General features: G+C 51.7%; 1 protein-coding gene across 2 annotated transcripts; it reads right to left on the reverse strand.

Moving 5' to 3' along the window:
• Positions 1-3,765: 3,765 nt before the first annotated feature.
• NEURL3 (neuralized E3 ubiquitin protein ligase 3) lies at positions 3,766-9,053 on the reverse strand. Of its 2 annotated transcripts, XM_045808996.2 has the most exons (4): positions 8,685-9,053; positions 5,715-6,200; positions 4,684-4,752; positions 3,766-4,046 (listed from the first exon to the last, which is right to left on the reverse strand). In XM_045808996.2, exons 1-4 carry the CDS (start codon positions 8,710-8,712, stop codon positions 3,880-3,882), a joined length of 750 nt encoding a protein of 249 aa, XP_045664952.2. In that variant the 5' UTR covers positions 8,713-9,053; the 3' UTR covers positions 3,766-3,879. The 2 variants fall into 2 exon arrangements, with proteins under 2 accessions (XP_045664952.2, XP_087719824.1); XM_087863698.1 differs by lacking the exon at positions 3,766-4,046 and having other exon boundaries at positions 4,487-4,752.
• Positions 9,054-20,098: the final 11,045 nt, after the last annotated feature.

Consider the following 20,098-nt stretch of genomic DNA (forward strand, 5'->3'; position numbering starts at 1 on the left):
TCCCTATGTTTATTGCAGCGTTATTTACAATAGCCAAATTATGGAAGCAGCCTAAGTGTCCATTGATAGATGAATGGATAAAGATGTAGTATACATATACAATGGAGTATTATTCAGCCATAAAAAAGAATGAAATCTTGCCATTTGCAACAACACGGGTAGAGCTGGAGAGTATAATGCTAAGTGAAATAAGTCAGAGAAAGCAAAAACCATGTGATTTCACTCACATGTGGAATTTAATAAACAAAACAAAGGGAAAAAAGAGAGAGAGAAAGCAAGAAACAGACTCTTAACTACAGAGAACAAACTGGTTGGGGGGTGAAACAGGTGAATGGGATGAACAGTGCACTTACCATGATGAGCACTGAATAATGTATAGAATAGTTCAATCAGTATATTGCACACCTGGCACTGTATGTTAACTATGCTGGAATTCAAATAAAAAACTGGAGCTCCTGGGTGGCTCAGTCAGTTAAGTGTCTGCTTTTGGCTCAGGACATGATCCCAGGGTCCTGGGATCAAGCCCTGAGTGGGGCTTCCTGCTCAGCAGGGAATCTGCTTCTCCCTCTGCCTCGGCCCCTCCCCGATGCACATGCCCACATGTGTGCTCTCTTCCTCTCTCAAAAACAAAGACATTTTTTTAAAACTTTAAAAAATAAAATAAAAACCTAAAAAAATGATTATTTAAAATTAAAATAAAAAAAAAGAAAAAGAACATTTTTCTCTAGTAAGTTCAACATGTAGCCTTCCTCAAGGAGACTGAAATGGGCCATACTTTCCCGTTTCTTTTCAGGCTCTATAAACATACATACATACATACATACATACATACATACATACGTGTGTGTGTATAACTTTTTTTTTTCCTTTGAAAACCAGATCCTCCAGATAACATAATATGGCAACTCTGAATACCAGACACCACCACCACCCCTGCCAGGATTTGCTGTTACTGTTGTTTGTATATTTGTTTGTTCAATGACTTTCCTGGACTAGTTCTGTAAGGTCTATATTTTCTCTGGTGTGCAGCCACTGGTGTCTCCACTAGGTTAGCTTAATGGTCAGCTAATGATTAGACAGAGATTTCCTTAAATGTCTTGAGCTAGAAAATCTTCCACTTTTTGCCAAGTAGCTCTGGGGGGTGAGGCATGCCTTCAATCTCAAGCAATTTAAATCTTTGTCTTAGTCTTTACTTCCTGCTTGTACAGGACCTCAAGGTCAGCCAGAAGCAAGAGATCAGGGCCCTTCAGGCCTTTGCAGACCATGCACACAGGCTTTTAGATCCCCGGAAATATACCAGAGCTTTTCAAATTCCTGTAAGTGCATCCAATTTCTCAGATGTCTCTTTTAAATTTCTGGCTGGGCTCATGTTTGCCCCCCAACTGGTATCACAGTCTTTGGCAGCTGTGAGGTTAAGCAATTGAAGCTGATTATATTTGACAAATACCCTGGGAATAGGGGTTTTCCCGAGTAGAGAGCTTCAACTTGGATTAAATAACAGCCTGTAAATCAAGCTTTTCCAATAAACTGTCATCCAGGTCAAACAATGATGATGCTTGGGTGACAGAACTTTCTGAGGTGCTCTTAACCCTATCTGTCCCCTCTAGCAGCTGCAAGGCTGCTGGTTTTCAAGGCTACTGTGGAGCTGGGGCTAGAGGGGTGGCCGTAGGCCAAGTTAAAACCCCACAAACCCACTGTTCTTACCGAAGTTGAGCAGTTTCTCTTGGATAAACCCCTCTTCAGATTGCTGTTCGCCTTTGGTTAATATCTAGAGTTCTGGAAAAGTTGATTTGTATAATCTTGCCAATATTTTTGTTGCTTTAATGGAAGAATAGATTTAGAGGACTCCTCACGCCACCATTCCAGAAGTCCCCCTGCTCTGGTTAGAGATCATTTCTAAGATCAGGCTTGCTCGGGTGTTAACTAGTAAGAAGGTGTTCACTGGAAATAGGATGAAAGTACTGCCCTTGCCCTAGAGGCATCTGATTTAAAAACAAAAAGACACTTAAAGGATGAAGAAGGGATCTGTAGGAATCATTCCAAGATACTGGGGATGACACAAGGGCCCTCGGTAAAAGTTAGTGGGCTGTCAAGACTCACACCCAGACCCCTGACACCTAGCCCATTGATCTCTTGGCTGCTTCCCCTAGGAGATGCCGTTTCCAGGGGAACGGAGATGCCATCTTTTGAGTACTTCATCTGAGCTACAAGTTTCTTTCTTTTTTTTTTTTTTTAAAGATTTTATTTATTTATTCGACAGAGATAGAGACAGCCAGCGAGAAAGGGAACACAAGCAGGGGGAGCGGGAGAGGAAGAAGCAGGCTCATAGCGGAGAAGCCTGATGTGGGGCTCGATCCCATAACGCCGGGATCACTCCCTGAGCCAAAGGCAGACGCTTAACCGCTGTGCCACCCAGGTGCCCCTGAGCTACAAGTTTCATACTCATGATTCTCACACTTTCAAGCAGAGAAAATGAGCTTATTTCCATTTTACAGATGAAGAAACTGAGGCTCACAGGAGTCAAGTCACAAGACCAAGGTTAGACCATTCATGAGTGGTGGAGAGGTGATCCCACTCCAGAGTGTAAGCTATTCCAGTGTCACTGAACCCAATGTCCTGACCCACTGGTTGGCAATGGTGTGGGTAGGGAGGCCATTAATGAAGGAGCCCGTCATTACAATTTTTAGCGCAATAAGTTGGAACTGCCCTTTTAGTCCTCTCTCCCAGGAAATACCTCCCCACGAGTCCCGAGCAAGGAACAACAGCAAAGTAATAGGTATGGCTTGCCCCAACCCAAGCAGCTGCTGAAGGGAGCTCCCGGGTCAACTCCTCCCTTCCTTGAAGAGCCAGAGCCTCCCGGCAGTCCCCTCAGATCAAGGGTGGCAAGGGCAAAAGCCTGGCTGTGACATCAGGGCTGGGAGCGCAGAACTGCGCCCCCCCCCCCCCCCCGTGTGCTCAGCAGAATAAAGTCCACAGGCTTGAGTGGCCAAGCCCCACCCAGTCCCCCACAAGCCTAGGGTGTGTCTGCAGAGGACAGAGGGTATGTTCCCAAACGCCCCAGCATCCCGACAGCCCACAGCTCCATCCACACCCCACCCCAACTGCAGCAAAGGGGACATACTCGTCACAAAATCATTCACAAGAGCCAAATTTATTTTGACCCCCCCGAAATTGGCAAGGAAATAAGCACAAACAGTGCGGTCCCATGTGCAGAAACGTCTTCAGATACGCGATCTCATGGGACCTGACAGTCACCCTGCAGGGCAGGCAGGGCAGCTAACTATTGATCTGCTTTATGGAGGGCTTCTCTAGGGGACCCAGGCTCCACACAGGACTGTAAACATTCCACCCAGATGCCTCCCTGCGTCTGCTCCAGGCTCCTCGATACCCCAAGATGGGCTGGGGTTCTACCCGATACATGCTGATATCCGACGTTCCTCCGCTATAAAACCAGGATCAGGCCGCCCCATCTCTGAATAGAGGCCATTCTCCCTGACATGACCTATGGGTACCAGGACTGCTAGGTCTACGGTGGCTGCACCGGGTGGTCAGCCAAAAGCCTTGGCAAGCTTTGGGCACAAATGAACCTGGCTAAGCAGAGGGCCCACTGCTGAACCACCAGGGAGATAGTTCTGGTGTGGGCAGAAAAATGGGGCTCCTCCTTTCTCCACTGGCCCCGATCTGTTGGGGAGGAGAGAAGAGCCATTGCCTCCCTGCCTCCCTCTCCCTGCTAGGCTTGCTTCTGACCAGCTTTTCTGACTCCCCCAGAATGCGGGTGGGGGGCTGCACCTCCTCCCTCTGCAGAGGCCAGGCTCAGAGTCAGACTCAGTCTGCCACCTGCATCAGGAGGCCCTTTCCAGTCCTCAGAGTAGGGGGGCCCTACGTGGGGGTCACGGCCTCGATATCCCAGCGACATACAGGGCACCTGGCCGAGTCCCTGAAGACCCGCCAAGCGCAGTAGCTGCAGAAGTCTGTGTGGCCGCAGGGAAGAAGGCAGGTGTTGGCAGCACGGTGGAAACAGATGGCACACTCCTCTCCTGCTGCAGCTGGGAAAGGGGACAACACAGGTTGGGGCACGTGGGAGCAAAGGGTGGGCAGCCTACTCACGCTATAACTACAGGGCAGAGAACCACGCAGTCCTATTGTGAAGAATATTACCTCACGAGAAAATGCTCACAACATAAACGCAAAAAAAAAACACTGGCAAGAAAACCATAATGTACACACATATATATCATAAAATTCCAACTTAGAAAACAGGAACACAGAGCACAATTCCCCACAGATACATGACTACAAAATAGTAGGAGAAAACTCCACCTAAAAGGTAATCGGTGATTTTTTTTTAACTTCCATATTTATTCTTTAATATTTATTTTACTTCTGTTTGGCAAATCTTTTATTATGAACATGGACTGCTTTTTAAAGCAGGGACAAAATAACACTATTTGTGCGTGAATGTGCTCTTGTAACTTGTAAAGTTAGCCAATGTTTCTAGAAGGCAGAGCTGTTAAACTGCTGTTAGGGTTCCCGTAGGCAGTACCAAATCTTTTGGCCTAAAGCCTGTGGGAGACTTCATGGGACTTGGAAAGGCTTTAGTTGAGCCCCCAGAGCTGGGGTCTCCCGTGGTGCCTCTGGTGCTGGAGCCCCGGGGAGCCCCTGGGGCTGGGGGAAGCCACTCACCTTCAGGCTGTGGGGTCTCATCACTGAGGGTCCATGGTACGGTTGAGGGGAAGACACTGGCTGTGGGATCTGAGGCAGAGAGGGAGACTCAGGGCCCCAGGGAAAGCAAAGCCAGGGTGCTCCCACCCCACCCCCACCAGCCCCTGAGGTAGTTTCGTGGGCTTTCTTTCCTGGAATGCATTGCTGGAGCTCCCAGCTGATCTTATGGCCCCAGCCGTCCCTTCCCCAGTTTAACCCAGCAGAGAATTCTTGAGGCTGTAGATTTGTTTTCCTAAACCACCCCACCTTTCCTCTAGACATCTCATCTTTGCCCTGCTGTCGCTGCCTGACTGGAGACACTCAGCATTACCCACCTTCCTAAACCCAGATGTGCATTAAAATCCCCCAGGAGGCTGGGAAAACAGGTGTTTGGGCCCACACCAGACCTACCAAAACAGGTGTCCCAGGCGTGAGGCTTCAGCAGCTGCGACAAGTGATTTTAAAAACGGGACTGCTTGTGTAGGCCCCTGACGACTAGCACAGGAATGCCAGTATTTCTTTTTATGGATGTTTCCTGTATCCACTCTCCCTGAAATCCACCTCCTTTCAGGTGGCTAGAGGGATGCTTCTTGTTTGCCCACGCACTGGCGGAACGGCTCACTTGACCCGCACAAGCAGTCTTCCCGGGCAGCTCTAACGCTCCTACTCACGTTCCCTTTGCTTGCCGCCCTTGACTCTTGTGAACTCCTACTTAGACAGCAAAACCCAGCCTCCAATCTCTTCCTTTGGGAAACAGCCCTTTAACAGATGTTTGGAAGGCTAGTCCTATCTTCTTAGCATTCTCTAGGGACAAGGTTGCCCTCCCGTTGGGTCTTGTCCTTCTGGTGTCCCCAGTGCCCATCTTCATAACCTGCCCTGGGCAGGAGCTGATGGGAAAACTGCATATGAAAAACTGAACGGATCTCCCCACGGCTGTGCGCGGGGAAGCAGTACCACCCGAGCCTCCACCTCCCACCCAGGGGCGGTGCCTGGGTCCCCGCGGGTTGCCTCACCCAGCAGCTCAATGGCCTTGGTGGTCCCGTACACGTCCATCACGGCCCAGAGCGGGGCGCCCATGAGCACGCCCTCGCGCAGCAGGAGCCGGGGGCCCGCGTTGACCCTGGCGAAGAGCCGGCCGCTGCGGTTCACCCAGAAGCGGACCACGTTCCCCGGCAGCGCGCCGTCCTCGGGCAGCACGGCCGCCCACGTCGGGCTCTGCTGCTCCAGGTCTGGGCACACGAAGGGCGGCAGGCTGGGCGCGGACACCCGCGCGGGGTCCAGGCGCGTGAAGCCCACGCGGAGCCCGCCGCACCAGCCCTCCTCTTGGCCCAGCACGCGCAGCGCCACCCGCTCGCCGGGCCGCACCGGCCGCTGGCTGAACACGATGCCGTCGTGGAACGTGGCGCGCCTGTGCGCAGTGCACCGCTCGGCGTCCAGACGCACCTGCGCGCCCTTGGCCTCAGCGTGGAAGCGGAGTATCTCTCGCGGCGCCTCGGCGTCTGTGGGGGTGGGGGTGGGGGTGGGGGTGGGGGTGGGGGCGTCAGTGCGGTCTGGACCCCGCCCCACCCGCTCGCCATCTCCCTGGGGCCACTGCTCCTGCCCTCATCCAGGGCCCCCCTCCCCCCACCAGAGAAAAGCGTGCCGGGGATCTGAGTTCCAAGGTGAACTTCCCCAAGCGTTAGTGCCCCTCCCGGAGGGATGTTGTAAAAATTAAAGGAACTGGTGCTGGTTGGTACCGGCTCTCAACACCTGCTAATGGTCATTGGGATTAAACAGAAAAAGCATTTTTTAGAACAGTAGATATAATATGATCCAGGTTTTCTTCGACACATACGTTTATATGTTTAGTAACATATATTCTATCTGTATCTAGAAACAATCTGAAAGGAGATGGGCTTGCTAATGAGGGTGAGCTCTGGCAGATGGGTCCTGGTGTTCGCGCTGTTTTCCTCTCTGTTTGTCTGACTTTATCATTGTCCCACAGAGAACCTGCACCATTTGTGAAGGCCACGGCCCTCAGTGAGGACCACTTCCTTTTCTAGGAAGAGAAAGGGGTCCAAAAAAAAAAAGGGGGTCCAACAGTCCCCCCACAGGGGGAGGTGGGGGAAGGGGGGCACGGGCTGGAGAAGGAGTCCCAGGTCTGCCCCTCAGAATCCTGGGCTGGGCCAGGGAAGGCCCACGGCTGGGCTTTAAAATCAGGGGACTTCCCAACCTGACTCCACTTGGCAGCCAGGAGAGGAAGTTCCCTACCGAGCAGCCCTTCCCCTCCAGCCCCAGGTCTGAGCCTGGAGGAAGCTGGTGAGCTTCCTGCCCGCAGCTGCATGTAGCCAGCTCCCAGGCCTCATCTCTCTCCCCTCCACTTCTCCCCTCCTGTTCTGCTCTTTCTGGGTTGGAAGATGGGAGCTGAAACTAGAAGGGAATTCAGTCAGAACTTGAACCAGACCCCAACCCAAAAAAGCAAGGCCCCTACCCTCCCAGGTCTCATCAGTTTCCCCAGCCTCATTTCTCTGACCACTCACAAGCCTGCGAGATTCCAGCAGGTCACAAGGAGGGGAGGCTAAATCTGGGCAGGTACAAGGGATACCCTTCAGGTCATAGGGAATGTGTCCCTGATGGATTCAGGTCAAAGGCAAGCCTATCATGGTTCTCTCACCTGAGGCCTTAGAGACAAGCACTCACTCTGGCCTTGGGGACCTCTGAACCCTGCTATCCAAGTTCACCCCTCCCTCACCCAAGCCCCTTGACTGACTGTCACCCCTTTCTGGAATACCCTCATCTCTTCCTTCCTTCCTGATAGTTTGCCCAGATGCCTTTTCCTGGAGGCTATGCACAAGCAAGGGGGAGTCCCCAAGTAGGCACAGACGGTGACCAGGTACCAGAGTCGAGGGCCCTGACATCAGATGGATTGTCTTTGGGCCCACTGCAGAGTCGCTGAGGCATCCAGGAGGCTCTGTGGAGGGCAGCCATGTCTGATACCCAGATTCTAGTCCCAGCTCTGCTGCTCACCTATGCAGGTCCTGCCCCTCTGGGTATAGGCCTCCCTATCCACCAATGGGATTGATATCCACCAATGGGTATGGCCAGCCATGGCCTGGAGTCTCCAGGTACCTGCCTGGAAATCCTGAATGTGAGGAGTTAACTGCCCACTTGGGCAGGCATCATGACTTTTGGATGTCTCCCCCTGCCACACCCCCAGGCAGATTCAAAGAGAATCTTTGCAGGTCTCTTGGAGTTTAAGTGACAGAGGGTCAGCCCTCTGCTCAGCGAGGACCTCCCTGAATCTTCGTCATCTCTAGTATCACCCGTCCAGCCATCAAGCCTCTTGGGTGCCAGGCACAGATGAGCCCTTACAGCGTGTCTTTCGTTGCTCCCACAACCTGCAGGGAGGCATGCAGAGGGCGTGGAGCGGGAGTGGCTCTGCCCACCTCCACCGCCAGGAGCTGAGGAGCCAGGGGCTCGCTGCTGCCCCTGCACTCCTCCCACGCTGCCTCCTTTCTGGCACCACCGTGACCTGGAATCCACACTTGCCACAGCAATAGAAGCAGCAGCAACCGTGGCTTGGTCCCTACCCTCCTCACCACCTCCCCCCGCCCCAGCTCTGGGTTCTACCTGCTGCTGGGTTGTGAGCCTCGGGTGCCCCTCGGGACCCAAGGGCTGAGGCTCCAGACTCTCTGCCTGGGACGGAGCAGGGTTCTGAGACGCAGTCCAGACCTCAGGTGGTAAAACACCAGGTTCTCCATCTCCTGCCCTGCACGCTACCGGCGCACTGTGGTTTCAGGTGAGGCTCTCAGAGAACTGTTGTGCCTGGTAACCTTTTGGTTTGTGCCTCTGGCAGCCCTGTAAGCTGGCAGGGCTTGCATTGGCCCTGGCCTGCAGATGAAGAAACTGAGGCCTTAGGGAAAAGTGAATCACCCCAGGTTCCATAGCTTCCCCTCTCCTTCTATATCCCTGGTCTTGGGACCAAGCTTAGGGCTCCCACTTACCAGCCTGGGAACAGAGCAGGGCCCCCATCAGCCTGGGGTCCTCGGGCACAGGTCCCTGGGTCTGGAAGGAATTGTCTGTGGAGAAGTCTCGTGGACAGGTTTCCAAAGATTCAGCGGGTCTCCTTGTTACGGGACAGGATTGTGTTACAAGGTTGATGATTAATTAGAGGTTGCTGTCACGGGTTATGATATCCGGGGAATTTCCTGATGATTGCCCCTGGCTCACAGCAGAACTGCTGCGGCTCGCTGACCTAAAGGAAGCAAGGACTCCGGAGATGGCCTGGGTAGGACTTAAGACAGACTTCTCCCCGACTTCTGACCGGTCGTTCTCAGCCCACTGCGCAGTATAATTGCCTGAGGCGCATTAGTAAGTACTCACACCCAGACCCGCCCCAGAGACTCTGATTCCAGTGGCCTGGGGTGGGGCCCAGCATCAGTAGTTTTGAAAAGCACCCAGAAGATTCTAGTGCACAGCCAGGGTGGAGATGCACTGCTACAGACCCCAGGCATACAGGAGGTGCTTAATCAATGTCGCTGAAGTGGACTGAATTGAATTAGCTGCATCCCAGGACCTGTGGAGTTGCCCCGGCCCTGGGTCTCAGGCAGAGAGGAGAGGTGTTGATTGTTCTCCCAACCTTGTTGGAGTCAGAATTCCACTTTCCACAGTCTGCTACAAAACACAGCGTCCCACAGGAGGTCGTGCCGAACGCCTGCCTCCTGGTGTGTTCACTGTGGCAAAGAAGTCAAAGATCTCAGGTGTCTGGCTGGCTCAGTCGGTAGAACAAGTGACTCTTGACCTCAGGGTGGTGAGTTCAAGCCCCAGGTTGGGTGTGGAGTCTATTTAAAAACAAAAACAAAGTCAGAGATCTTCTGCCCCCTCCATTTCTATAGGAGAACTGAGGCCAGTGGAGGGAAAATGGCTTATTCTAACCTGGTACTTCCCACAAAGCAGCAAGCGTGGGAATCTCCCACGGGGATCTTATTAAAATGCTGATTGGTTCAGAAAGCCTGGGGCTATGGCTGGGATTTTACTTTTCTAACAAGGTGGTTCTGCAGAACCCACTTTAGGTGGCAACGCCCTGGGTTAGTTTGGAGGCTTATGGGTACCCTGGCCCCCCACCTCCAGGCTAAGCCCTTCCCAAGACCCCAGATCAAGGCCATGATCAGTGACTACTCTGAACTCAGCTAAGGGGAGGGATATCCCCATGCATGTCTCTGGAGGAGCTAGGGACAGTGGTCCTGGTGACTGGGCTGGGGAGGTTGTTGAGGTGGGAAAGGTTGGAGGGTCTGGTGACCCAGGTTCTGCCTCCTGTGCTTTCTTGCCCTCCCCTATCCTCCCTGGGCCCTGGTGTCCCCATGTGTAAAGCAGGAAGCCAAGGTGAGCTGGTTTCTGGGCCTTTCTGGCCCCGACATGCTGTGATTTTAGTCTTGGCAATGGAGAGGTGATGGCAGTCTGGCCCCAACTGCCCTCAGAAGATGTTGCCTGGACCCTGGACCTTCTCTTCCACACCACACCCCTGGCCAGCCTCCCTCGGGTTCCCCCTCTAGAAGTCTTCCAAAGGCAAACGGATGAGAAAAGTCAATAGCAATCACGGCGAGTCCAAGATTGGTGGTTCCACCTGGTCCAGTGAGGTGAGGGCCCCACGCTTTATGGTCCTGCGGGCGCAACGTGAGAGATACTGGCTTAGGGCATCGCCTTATCTCTGGGCGTTGCTGGGGCCCAGAGATCCCCCCCTTCCCCCCCCCCCCCCGCTCCACCTGTATCACTGGCTGCCTTGGGTGGTGACCAGAGGGCTGGAGCCAAGAGCACCTCGTTGATAAACAATAATCTTACAAAAGAAGTGATTATGGAAGTTTATCAGGGAAATCAGGTCCCCTCAGCCCTGGTGGAAAATTACCTGGCAAGCTGCAGACATCAGGCTACCAGCTGCCAAGAGGCTGATGTGGTCTAGCTCCATCTTCAGGACCTCAGTGGGAGTAGGCATTCTGAGGGGCTGCCATCCTGCCTCAGGCCTGACGCCTGGGATGCAGGGGTGCCCAGGCAGCACCGCCATCACACACTTAACTGTTCTAAGTCCAGTACCGTCTTAACCTGCTAATCCTCGTGGCAATTTCTCAAAACTATCTATTTATTGTAATCATTCCCATTTTACAAAGTGGGAAACTGAGGCACGAGGAGGCGAAGCACATGGTTCACAATCACAAGGCAGTCAGCTACAAATCCGGACTTGGCCTCGGCCGGCTGGCTGGAGAACCAGGGCCTTAACCGCTGTGCTACTGAAACCGAGCCAAGCCCGCAAAAGCTGCCAGAGCTTCTGCAGCAAAGAAAGAGGCTGTCTGTTGGTGTGTCATCACCCAGGAGTACCGGGGGGGGGGGGGCTAATGCTCCCAGGCCGAGCTCCCCAATGGCTTACAAGCAGGGGTTTCAATAGGATGAAAATCCAGGGTGTCTAGGGTCTTGGATCAAGCTGACTGATCAGGGATTACGTACGTCGGCTCTAATCTTTCCTTTCCTCATCACCCGGCAGCATCCTGACTGTTTGGTAAGCTGGTGGCCCTGCTTCGGGGACCTGGTTGTTCCGCTTTAGGGGCCTGGAACTGGGGCGAATTCTCAGCAGATCGCATTAGTGCTGTCATCTCTAGACCGCAAGGGCAGAAGTTCTCCGTCCTGGAACTGTCGCTAAGCTGCAAGCTACTATTATCATTTTTTCCTTGCAAACATGACACATGTTTGTTCTCTCAGGCAGAAGAGCGTCCCATGGACTTTTCCGGATCCAACTTAATCTTATTTCCTGAGGCATTTTTACGGGTTTTTAAAACAGTAGCTATGGGGCGCCTGGGTGGCTCAGTCGGTGAAGCGTCTGCCTTCGGCTCGGGCCATGATCCCAGGGTCCTGGGATGGAGCCCCGCATTGGGCTCCCTGCTCAGCAGGCAGCCTGGGTCTCCCTCTGCCCCTCACCCTGCTCGTGTTCCCTCTAGCTCTCGCTCTTTCTCTCTCTCAGATAAATAAATACATACATACATAAAATCTTAAAAAAAAAATAAAACAGTAACTAAGGGTTACAGGACTCGGGTCAGCTAGGAGCCAGATGTCTGAATCGTGGGGTCTGTGGGGTCTTGCATCCCCAGTTGTCACTATGCCCCCTCCGTGCCTCTTCACTTAGGCCACTTTGCAGCTTTCTGAGCATTTAGTGGTCCTCCCTGTTGGACTGTGCTGACCCCACAGTAGGAGCTTTATGGACTGTTGCTAACGGGTTCTCAGAGTGAGGCAGAGGCCACCTCAATGGAGACCTTCCCTCTCCTCCAAGCCACCTACACAGCTGTTGTGCACATTTGCTCCAAGACAGTCCTTGAAGCGTCCCCTGGTGGCTGTAGTCAGTACTGCAGGCTGTGCTGAGGCCCTGGAAGCTAGGAGGGCAGACAGGTCAGAGGGCTGAGCCTTCTGCGGCCTCCGGCCTCCGCACCTCCTTTCCTGACCCCGAGGTTCTTCATAGTCCCTCCATCCCTCCCCAGGTTTCCCTCGCCAGCACTCAGCCCTCACCATTTGCCCAGGGCCCCATCATTTCAAAGGGCTTCCACAGAAGCATTTCCTAAGTAGCCTCAAGCACTCTCAGAAGCTAGCTGCTGGACAGCTGTTTCAGTCCCCGCCATACAGCTGAGGGAGCTGAGCACTTGCCCAGGGTCCATGCCAACTGTGGTGGAGCAGAAATGGGAAGCCAGTGGGAGCCGAGCCCAATCTGGGGACAGCTAGGCCGCCCCATCCCTTGTCTGTCCCACCGCCAGGGCCCTGGGACCCCTTATTATGCTTGCCTGTGTTCAGCTGTTCCCCTTGGGGCCGAAATCTTGGAGGGCAAGGGGCTGCCATGCCTAGAAACCAGCCCCTAGAACAATCATGGCCATGTGCACAGTAGTGCGTCAGCAAGAGTTTGTCAGTTTCTTCTAAAATTGCTGGCCGACCTACCTAATGACCCAGAGATGCCCCTCCTAGGTGAGTGCCCAACAGACTCGGGTGCATACATCCACAAAGACCGATATGTGACTACTCAGAACAACGTTATGCATAATAGCCCCAGACTAGAAACAGCCCAGATGTCCGTTGTGCTGGACGCTCTGATGTGCTGCTCAACTCCCACTTCAGGAATGAGGAACCTCCAGAGGCTGGAGTGCTCCCTCATGTGGTCAACTGAGGTTCTTGTGCAAGTACCATAGTCCGGCTCCCCCCCTGTCCAGTCCTATTTCCACAGGTGTCGACCCCAAGAACACTCGCTAATGAGCCCTGTTAGTAATCTCTGTCTCAAGGGCTGCTCCCTGGGGAACCCAGCCTCCCACACCCATCAACAGGAGAACGGAAAAATATTGCCATGTAGTCACACCATGGAAGTTTCGCGGCAATAAAAACGAATAAAGTACTGTTATCCACAACAACGTGGTTAAACCTCACTGATGTGATGTTGCTTTAAGAGAAGACCCAAAAAGCACCCACTGCACACCTCCACTTATATGAAGCTCAAAAACAGGCTAAATTAATCCGTGGTGTTAGAAATCAGCATAGTGCTCACCTTTGGGACTTAATGACTGGGAAGGGGCACAAAGGAGCCTCCCAGAGGAATTGTCCTCTATCTTGATTGGGTGATATGTAGACATATGGAAAAATTCATCCAGGTGGACCCTCAAATTGCATGGTAATTGTACCTTAATTACATATTGGCTAAATTCCCTTCCTGCCCCAAAACGCTGATTCTGAGTAAGGTGATGAACGATGGGAGTATTCACACTTGCTTGGAAAAATTGGCCCTAGAAGCCAGAGGGCTTAGCTAGTACTGCTGCCTGGTGGGGAGAAACGGAACTGACTGTGGGTCTGATAGCCTGGAGGGAAATGGTTGGGGACCACACAGGCTCCCACTTGCATCCTTGGGCACTTGTCTTCCTTCCCGCCCACTTGATTCCTGCTGATGAGACACCCAACAACTCTGGGAGGCTACCATATCCTCTGGGTCAATAGCTAGACCCCTGCTGGGCCTTGGGGTCCGGAAGTCAGGAAAGGGAGGCTAGGGTGAGCCAAGCAATTAGTCAGCCCCTAGTTAGGTCTGTGCTGTTCCCTCCGTCCTGCTGCCCTGTCCAGATTTTCCTGGGCCCTGATTCTGCTGTGGGTCTCCACTGCCCTGGGCCCCCTGGCTCCTGCCCTACCAGCACCACGGCGCCCTTCATGGTGTGAGTGTGGAGCCTTTCAGAGAGGGGAGCCAGAGGAGGGGGAACCCTAGGGTTCCAACTGGCTGCTCAAGGTAAGAGAAAGGGCAAAGGGAGAGGTTTGGGTTTGGTCTCCTGTTTTCCTTCTCCCTGTGTCCCCCTTCTCCCACACACATCTGTCAGAGAGTCTGTCTTGGAAGTTTGTGGCAGCTGCCCTGGGAGCATCGTGTGTGTGTGTGTGTGTGTGTGTGTGTGTGTGTGTGTGTGTGTGTTCAACAAAAATTTACTGAGCACCTCCTATGTGGCAAGCACTGTACTAATTTCTGGGTAACCAGAGATTGAAGAAAACCCACTCCTCATCCATCGGTCAATTCCAGTATGTCCCAGTACTTAGGTAAGTGCTATGAGAAGACCAAACCGAGGCCTGGGAATACCCGGGGCCTGGGTGCTGTAGGGGGTTGTTATGCCCAGGGAATGGGTGAAGGTTTTGTGGAGTAACAGATATTAAAATTGATACCTGCAACATAATTAGGCCTCCAACAGCAAGAAAGGAAAGAAAGGCATTCCAGGAAGGAGGAACCACATACGCGCACGTAGAAATGTAATTGTGCCCATTGCTATCTGGTTGTATCAGTTAAGATCAGGATTGCCTGCACATAAAGGAACATCCAAAAGAATGGTGGCTTAAAGGAGACCTGTTTCTTTCTTTTTCACATAAAATAAGTTAAAAGTAGGCAGTCCAGGGTAGCTATGACAGCCCTATAGCCATAAGGAGCCCAGGGTCCTCTACTTGTCTGCTCCACCATTCTAGCACTGGCCTCCATACTCAGGATTACTTTGTGGACCAAAAGGGCTCCTGGAGCGCCAGCTAGCACATTAGCATTCCAGGCAGCAGGAAGGAGAGAGACCCAAAAGGGCATTCCTTTTAGCTAAGTCAACTCACTGGAAGGCTTATGTAACATTTTCATTGACATCTCATTGGCCTGAATTTTGTTATGTGGTCACAACTAGCTGCAAGGGAAGCTGAGAAATGTAGTCTTTATTGGGGGAGCTGCTAAAAATCAGGGTTCTCTTGTGTAGGAAGGAGAAAATGCATCTTAGGTTGGCAGCAAGCCCCATCTAGCCCAGTGGTAGAGTGGGACATTGGTCCTCCATAGTGTGGGCAGAGCTGGCAGAAAGGAACTAAGAAAGACAATTGCTGGGGCAGAGGGAGAGAGTGCAGCCAGCCATCATGCGCAGAGCAGAGACACGTTGTCTGCACGAGCCCGGCCGTGCAGCGTGGGCAAGCAACATCCAGCCAGGAGAAAAGGCCTGGCTTGGAGTCTGGGAAGACACCCCCACCTCAGCCCAGAAACCCGGCTCATCCACTTCACATCCAGAAGGACAGTCTAGCCCTTATCCTCAGAATGATCCCGGACAGAATTTGGGGGAAACCAACATGTCAGGGACAAGCACGGGAATAAGGGCTCTCGAGGACACTGGAGGGGGGCATCAGAGACATGAGAGGTGCCAGGAGTGCGGCATCCCAGAAGCTAAGAATGGGCCAAGAAGGAAGAGTGGGAGGCGGCCAGGTGTAGGGCAGGATGACAGCTGGGAAGTGGCCATTGGGTTTGTCCAGGAGGAGGGCCACCATTGGAGACAGTGCCAGAGGACAGGTGGAGGCAAAAGCCAGGGGGCAGCTCCTGGAGAAGTGAATGTTGTGTGAATGACTGGATCCTGCAGGCTGTGAGTGTAGGGAAAGCGAGCGGTCATGGGGTGCAGGGAAAGAGAGAGGGCGACAGCCAGAGGGTACCAGGTGAAGGAAGGCAGGCTTTGAGCATGAGAACTCCAGCTCATGGGTGCAGGGACATGAGTGTGCACCATATGGGGACAGGGCCCGAGTGCCATGCCGCCTGTACTCCACTGCGGAGGCATTGCTGGTGGGTGGGGAGGGCGGCTGTTGTTGCGGAGAACGAATTCCGCTAGCCAGGACGACAAATCACCGACCTGTCCAGCACAATTTTTCAAGATTCCCTGGAGGTCCTTCTGGCCCCACACCAAAGCCAAAATAGCACAGAGAGAAAGAAAATATCTTCCTCCCCCACCTTTGAGCTTTTGGCCATTGTCAAGGCTCATTTTGGCCATTGTCACTGGGTCCAGCGCCTGGGCCATGGGCACAGTCTTTGGGCAAGGAGTGACCGCCCCCAGGCCCCTCTGCTGTGGCAGAGCTGGGACCCCAGATATGCACAGTGGGGTCCAGACTATTCTGTCCCTTTAGGGGCCTCTCCTCTCTCCACTCGGGCTTTAGGAAGCAGGCTAGGAGCAGACCCATCCGCTAGAGATGAAGGGGTTAAAATAAGGGTGTCTCTTTCCTCACTGGGCTGCCAGCTGTTGGCTACTGCCGCTCTCTCTACTCCTCTTTGTGTGTGGAAGGAAGACAGGGTCCTTGAATTCTGTCTCAGCGGGACTAAGTTGTCCAGAGCGTTGATTTCCCCTTGGGTCTTTTGGCGACAAAATGCAGGCAAATGCTTTGGGCACCACATGAATTAGGTGTTTCATTGTCTCCCTTTGTGATTGGACACGTATCTCATCTCTGGTGTGTGCCTTCATTGGGGACCTCGTTGACTCATTCATTCTTTCAGTAAGACAGTTGGCAAACATTTCCCGGGGCCCATGTGAGCTAAGTACTATGGACTAGCTTAGTGCGGTGGGCGGTACGGAGTTGGGCCTCTGCCACCCACAGGCCGTGGGACTTGGGTATGTTACAAATGGGGAAACTGAAGTTCAAGGTTGAGTAGCTAGTGTAGGTTAAACCAGGATTGATTTCAAAAGTTCTTCATTCTTTTACTAATTCTAAAACAAAGATCATGGCTCCTGGGGAAAGCCCTAAAGGCATTTGAAAGAGGTGCAGAAAGTACGTGATGTGTGGTTGGCAGCCTATGTTTCTTAAAACCCCATGTCCTCGTTCTCAGGTATGTTCCAGACAGACAAGGTGGCTAAACCCGGGGCTTCTGGATCCGTGAGCAATTGCCTCTTTGGGTGAAGCTGTGCAGGGAGCGTGTGTTTGTGGGGGCCGCTCTGAGGAGCCCATGTGCAAGCTTCCGGTCCTCTTGCAGACTGGGGGGTGCTGTGCTTAGAGCTGAGCCTTCTTTTATTAATTTAATTAATTAATTTTTAAAAATATTTTATTTATTTATTTGAGAGAGTGAGAGAGAGAGAGCATGAGCGGGGAGGAGAGAGAGAAGCAGACTCCCCACTGCACAGGGATCCTGACGTGGGGCTCGATCCCATGACCCTAGGATCATGACCTGGGCCAAAGGCAGATGTTTAACCTCCTGAGCCACCCAGGTGCCCCCTGAGCCTTCCTTTTAGCTCCAGAGGGGAACCCACTGCCTCCCCTCAAAGGCTCCAGGGATTCCAGGATGAGGGAAGTCAGCAAAGGCCCCCATGTTTCTCCAGGCTCTTCCTTGCCCTGTTTCTTCCTCCTGCTGAATCCTCCATCCCCGTCTCCTTTCCTGGGGATGTTTTCTTCACAGCAGCCAGCACACCCCAGGATAGGCTCTTCCTTCCTTCCTCCTTCCTTCCTTCCTTCCTTCCTTCCTTCCTTCCTTCCTTCCTTCCTTCCTCCCTCCCTCCCTCTCTTTCTTTCTAAAGATGTATTTATTTATTTGAGAGAGAGAGAGAGAGGAGGGAGAGGAAGAGAATCTCAAGCAGACTCCCTACTGAGTGCAGAGCCTGATGCAGGGCTCCACACAGGGCTTGATGCCACAACCCTGAGGTCATGACCCTGGCCGAGACCAAGAGTCTGACGCTCAACAGACTGAGCCACCCGGGCGCCCTGAGGATAGGCTCTTCTTTGGTTTTACTCAAGTACCACCGACACAGGCCTTTGCGAGCAGCCACGCTGACTGAAGCTCCAGGCCCCTGCCGTGTGAGAGGAAGGAGGGTGTGCAGTGCATCCCAACACAGAGAGCAAAGTTAAATGAAGCTCAACCCACCACCCTTTCAAGGGTCCTGAGAGGCTTCCACCACCAGGATTTCTCACGGGCCATTCTTTCGGAGCCAGGGCCTTCCTTTATCCCTCCAGGCCCCTTACTCTTCCCCTGTCTCAGAGCCAGCTCTCATGCCCTCACCCTCCAGCCCCTGTTGATTTCTTACGCCGAGATGTTCAGTTCCCCACGCCCAACCAACGCTAACTCCAGGCCTGACTTTGCAGGTCGCTAGACTCCCAGAGGTGTTCCACTAAACACCAAGACCACTGCTGTCAGATTCTGGCAACATCGTGGACTGAACCAACACTGACCCCCACCCCTTGAAAACACTGAGAAATTGAGAATAAAATATTAACTGAAAGATATCAGAACCGCAGTGGAACTTGAAGAAAGGGTGGGGAAACACCCAGGTGTCAGGTGTCCAGAGCTGAGCTCAGACCCTGGATATGGGCCCTAATGACAGGGGCTGAAGAGTCAAACCCTCCTCGGGTCAAGGGCTGTGGTCTTAAGAAGACACGGAACAGAAACCCCTATATGAACTAGAGCCCTGGAAGGGCTGGCCTCTCAGGAAAGAATCGACCCACCAACCTAGAGAGCAGTGAATCTTGTCTTGGCTTAGGGCTCCGGGTGGGAGAAAAGATTCCTGGGAAAAATCAAGACTTATAACCTGACGTAGTCATGGAAGTAGCATCTACATGTATGCAGTCCATGGGGTGAAGAATTCCCAAGCTGAAAAATTAACACAAAAATAGTCCCTTGGGGAGTGAACCATGAGAGACTATGGGCTATGAGAAACAAACTGAGGGCTTCAGAGGGAAGAGGGGTGGGGGAATGGGATAGACTGGTGATGGGTAGTAAGGAGGGCACGTATTGCATGGTGCACTGGGTGTTATACACAACTAATGAATCATCGAGCCTTACATCGGAAACCGGGGATGTACTGTATGGTGACTAACATAATATAATAAAAAATCATTAAAAAAAAAAGAAAAGGAAAAAAAATATTCCCTTGATGAGTCTTCAGAGTAGTGGGTACAAGCAAATACAGAACAGATCTCCGAGGCCATTTTCACAACCCGGGACACATGGGGCTCACGCAGAACAAAACAGTCGCACTGAAGATGAGCTCACAAACACCAGTTACGAATCACACGAAGAAACCATCTACTGTGAAAGAGAGTTGGCAAGTCTAACAAATAGAAAAATCATGATCTCCAAGAATAGGGGATGACAGAACAAGCTGGAAAAGATATCACATCAGGATGTTAAAATCATTAAAAATATAGAGGAAGGAATAAAAATGATAGTAAAAGATTAGGATGCTTTGAAGAACAGACTGAGTGGATGAAATTTTGCGAGAATGGAAAAAAAGATATGAATCTTCAGATTCAAAAGGCATACTGAGTCCTAGGTAGGATAAATAAAAATAAATCCACATATAGATACTTCAGAACACCACCAACATATTAAAAGCAATCAGAGGGAAAACCTGGCTTACTTAAAAAGGAACAATAATTATATTGAGTGAAGACAACTTAGCCACAATAATAGAGGCCATAAGATCATCTTATGTATAAATGTGTAAATCTTAATAGTCATTGATTTTGGCATCCCTGTGTTTATCGCAGCGTTATTTACAATAGCCAAATGACGGATGCAGTCCGAGTGCCCCTCGATAGATGAATGGATAGAGAAGATGTGGGCTATATATACAACGGAATAAAAAGAATATAAATTTGCCATTTGCAACAACATGGATAGATCTAGAGGGTAATAATGCTAAGTGAAATAAGTCAGAGAAAGACAAACACCATATGATTTCACTCACATGTGGAATTTAAGAAACAAAACAAATGAACAAAGGAAACAAAGAGACAAACCAACCAACGGACTCTTTCTTTCCCAAAAAACAGACTCTTGACTCTAGAGAACAAACGGATGGTTACCAGAGGGGAGGGGAGTGGGGGGCTGTGGGAACTAGCTGAAGAGGATGAGAGCACACTTACTGTGATGAGCGCTGGGCCATGTATAGAATCGTCCAATCACTGTATTGTACACCTGACACTAATATAACACGATATGTTGACTATACTAGATTTTAAAAATTAAAAATAGAACAAAAAGGTCACTAATTTATACCACCACCAGTAATAAATAATTTGAGATGTTAAAAATAAGATGAAATAAAATATTAGATAACAATGCATAGAAAAGGAGAGATGTGTAATTGGAGTTGAAGCTTGTAAGATCCTTGGC

Source organism: Ursus americanus, chromosome 7 (assembly GCF_024610735.1).
Source record: "Ursus americanus isolate L20-20 chromosome 7, mUrsAme1.1.p, whole genome shotgun sequence".
Taxonomy (NCBI): domain Eukaryota; kingdom Metazoa; phylum Chordata; class Mammalia; order Carnivora; family Ursidae; genus Ursus; species Ursus americanus.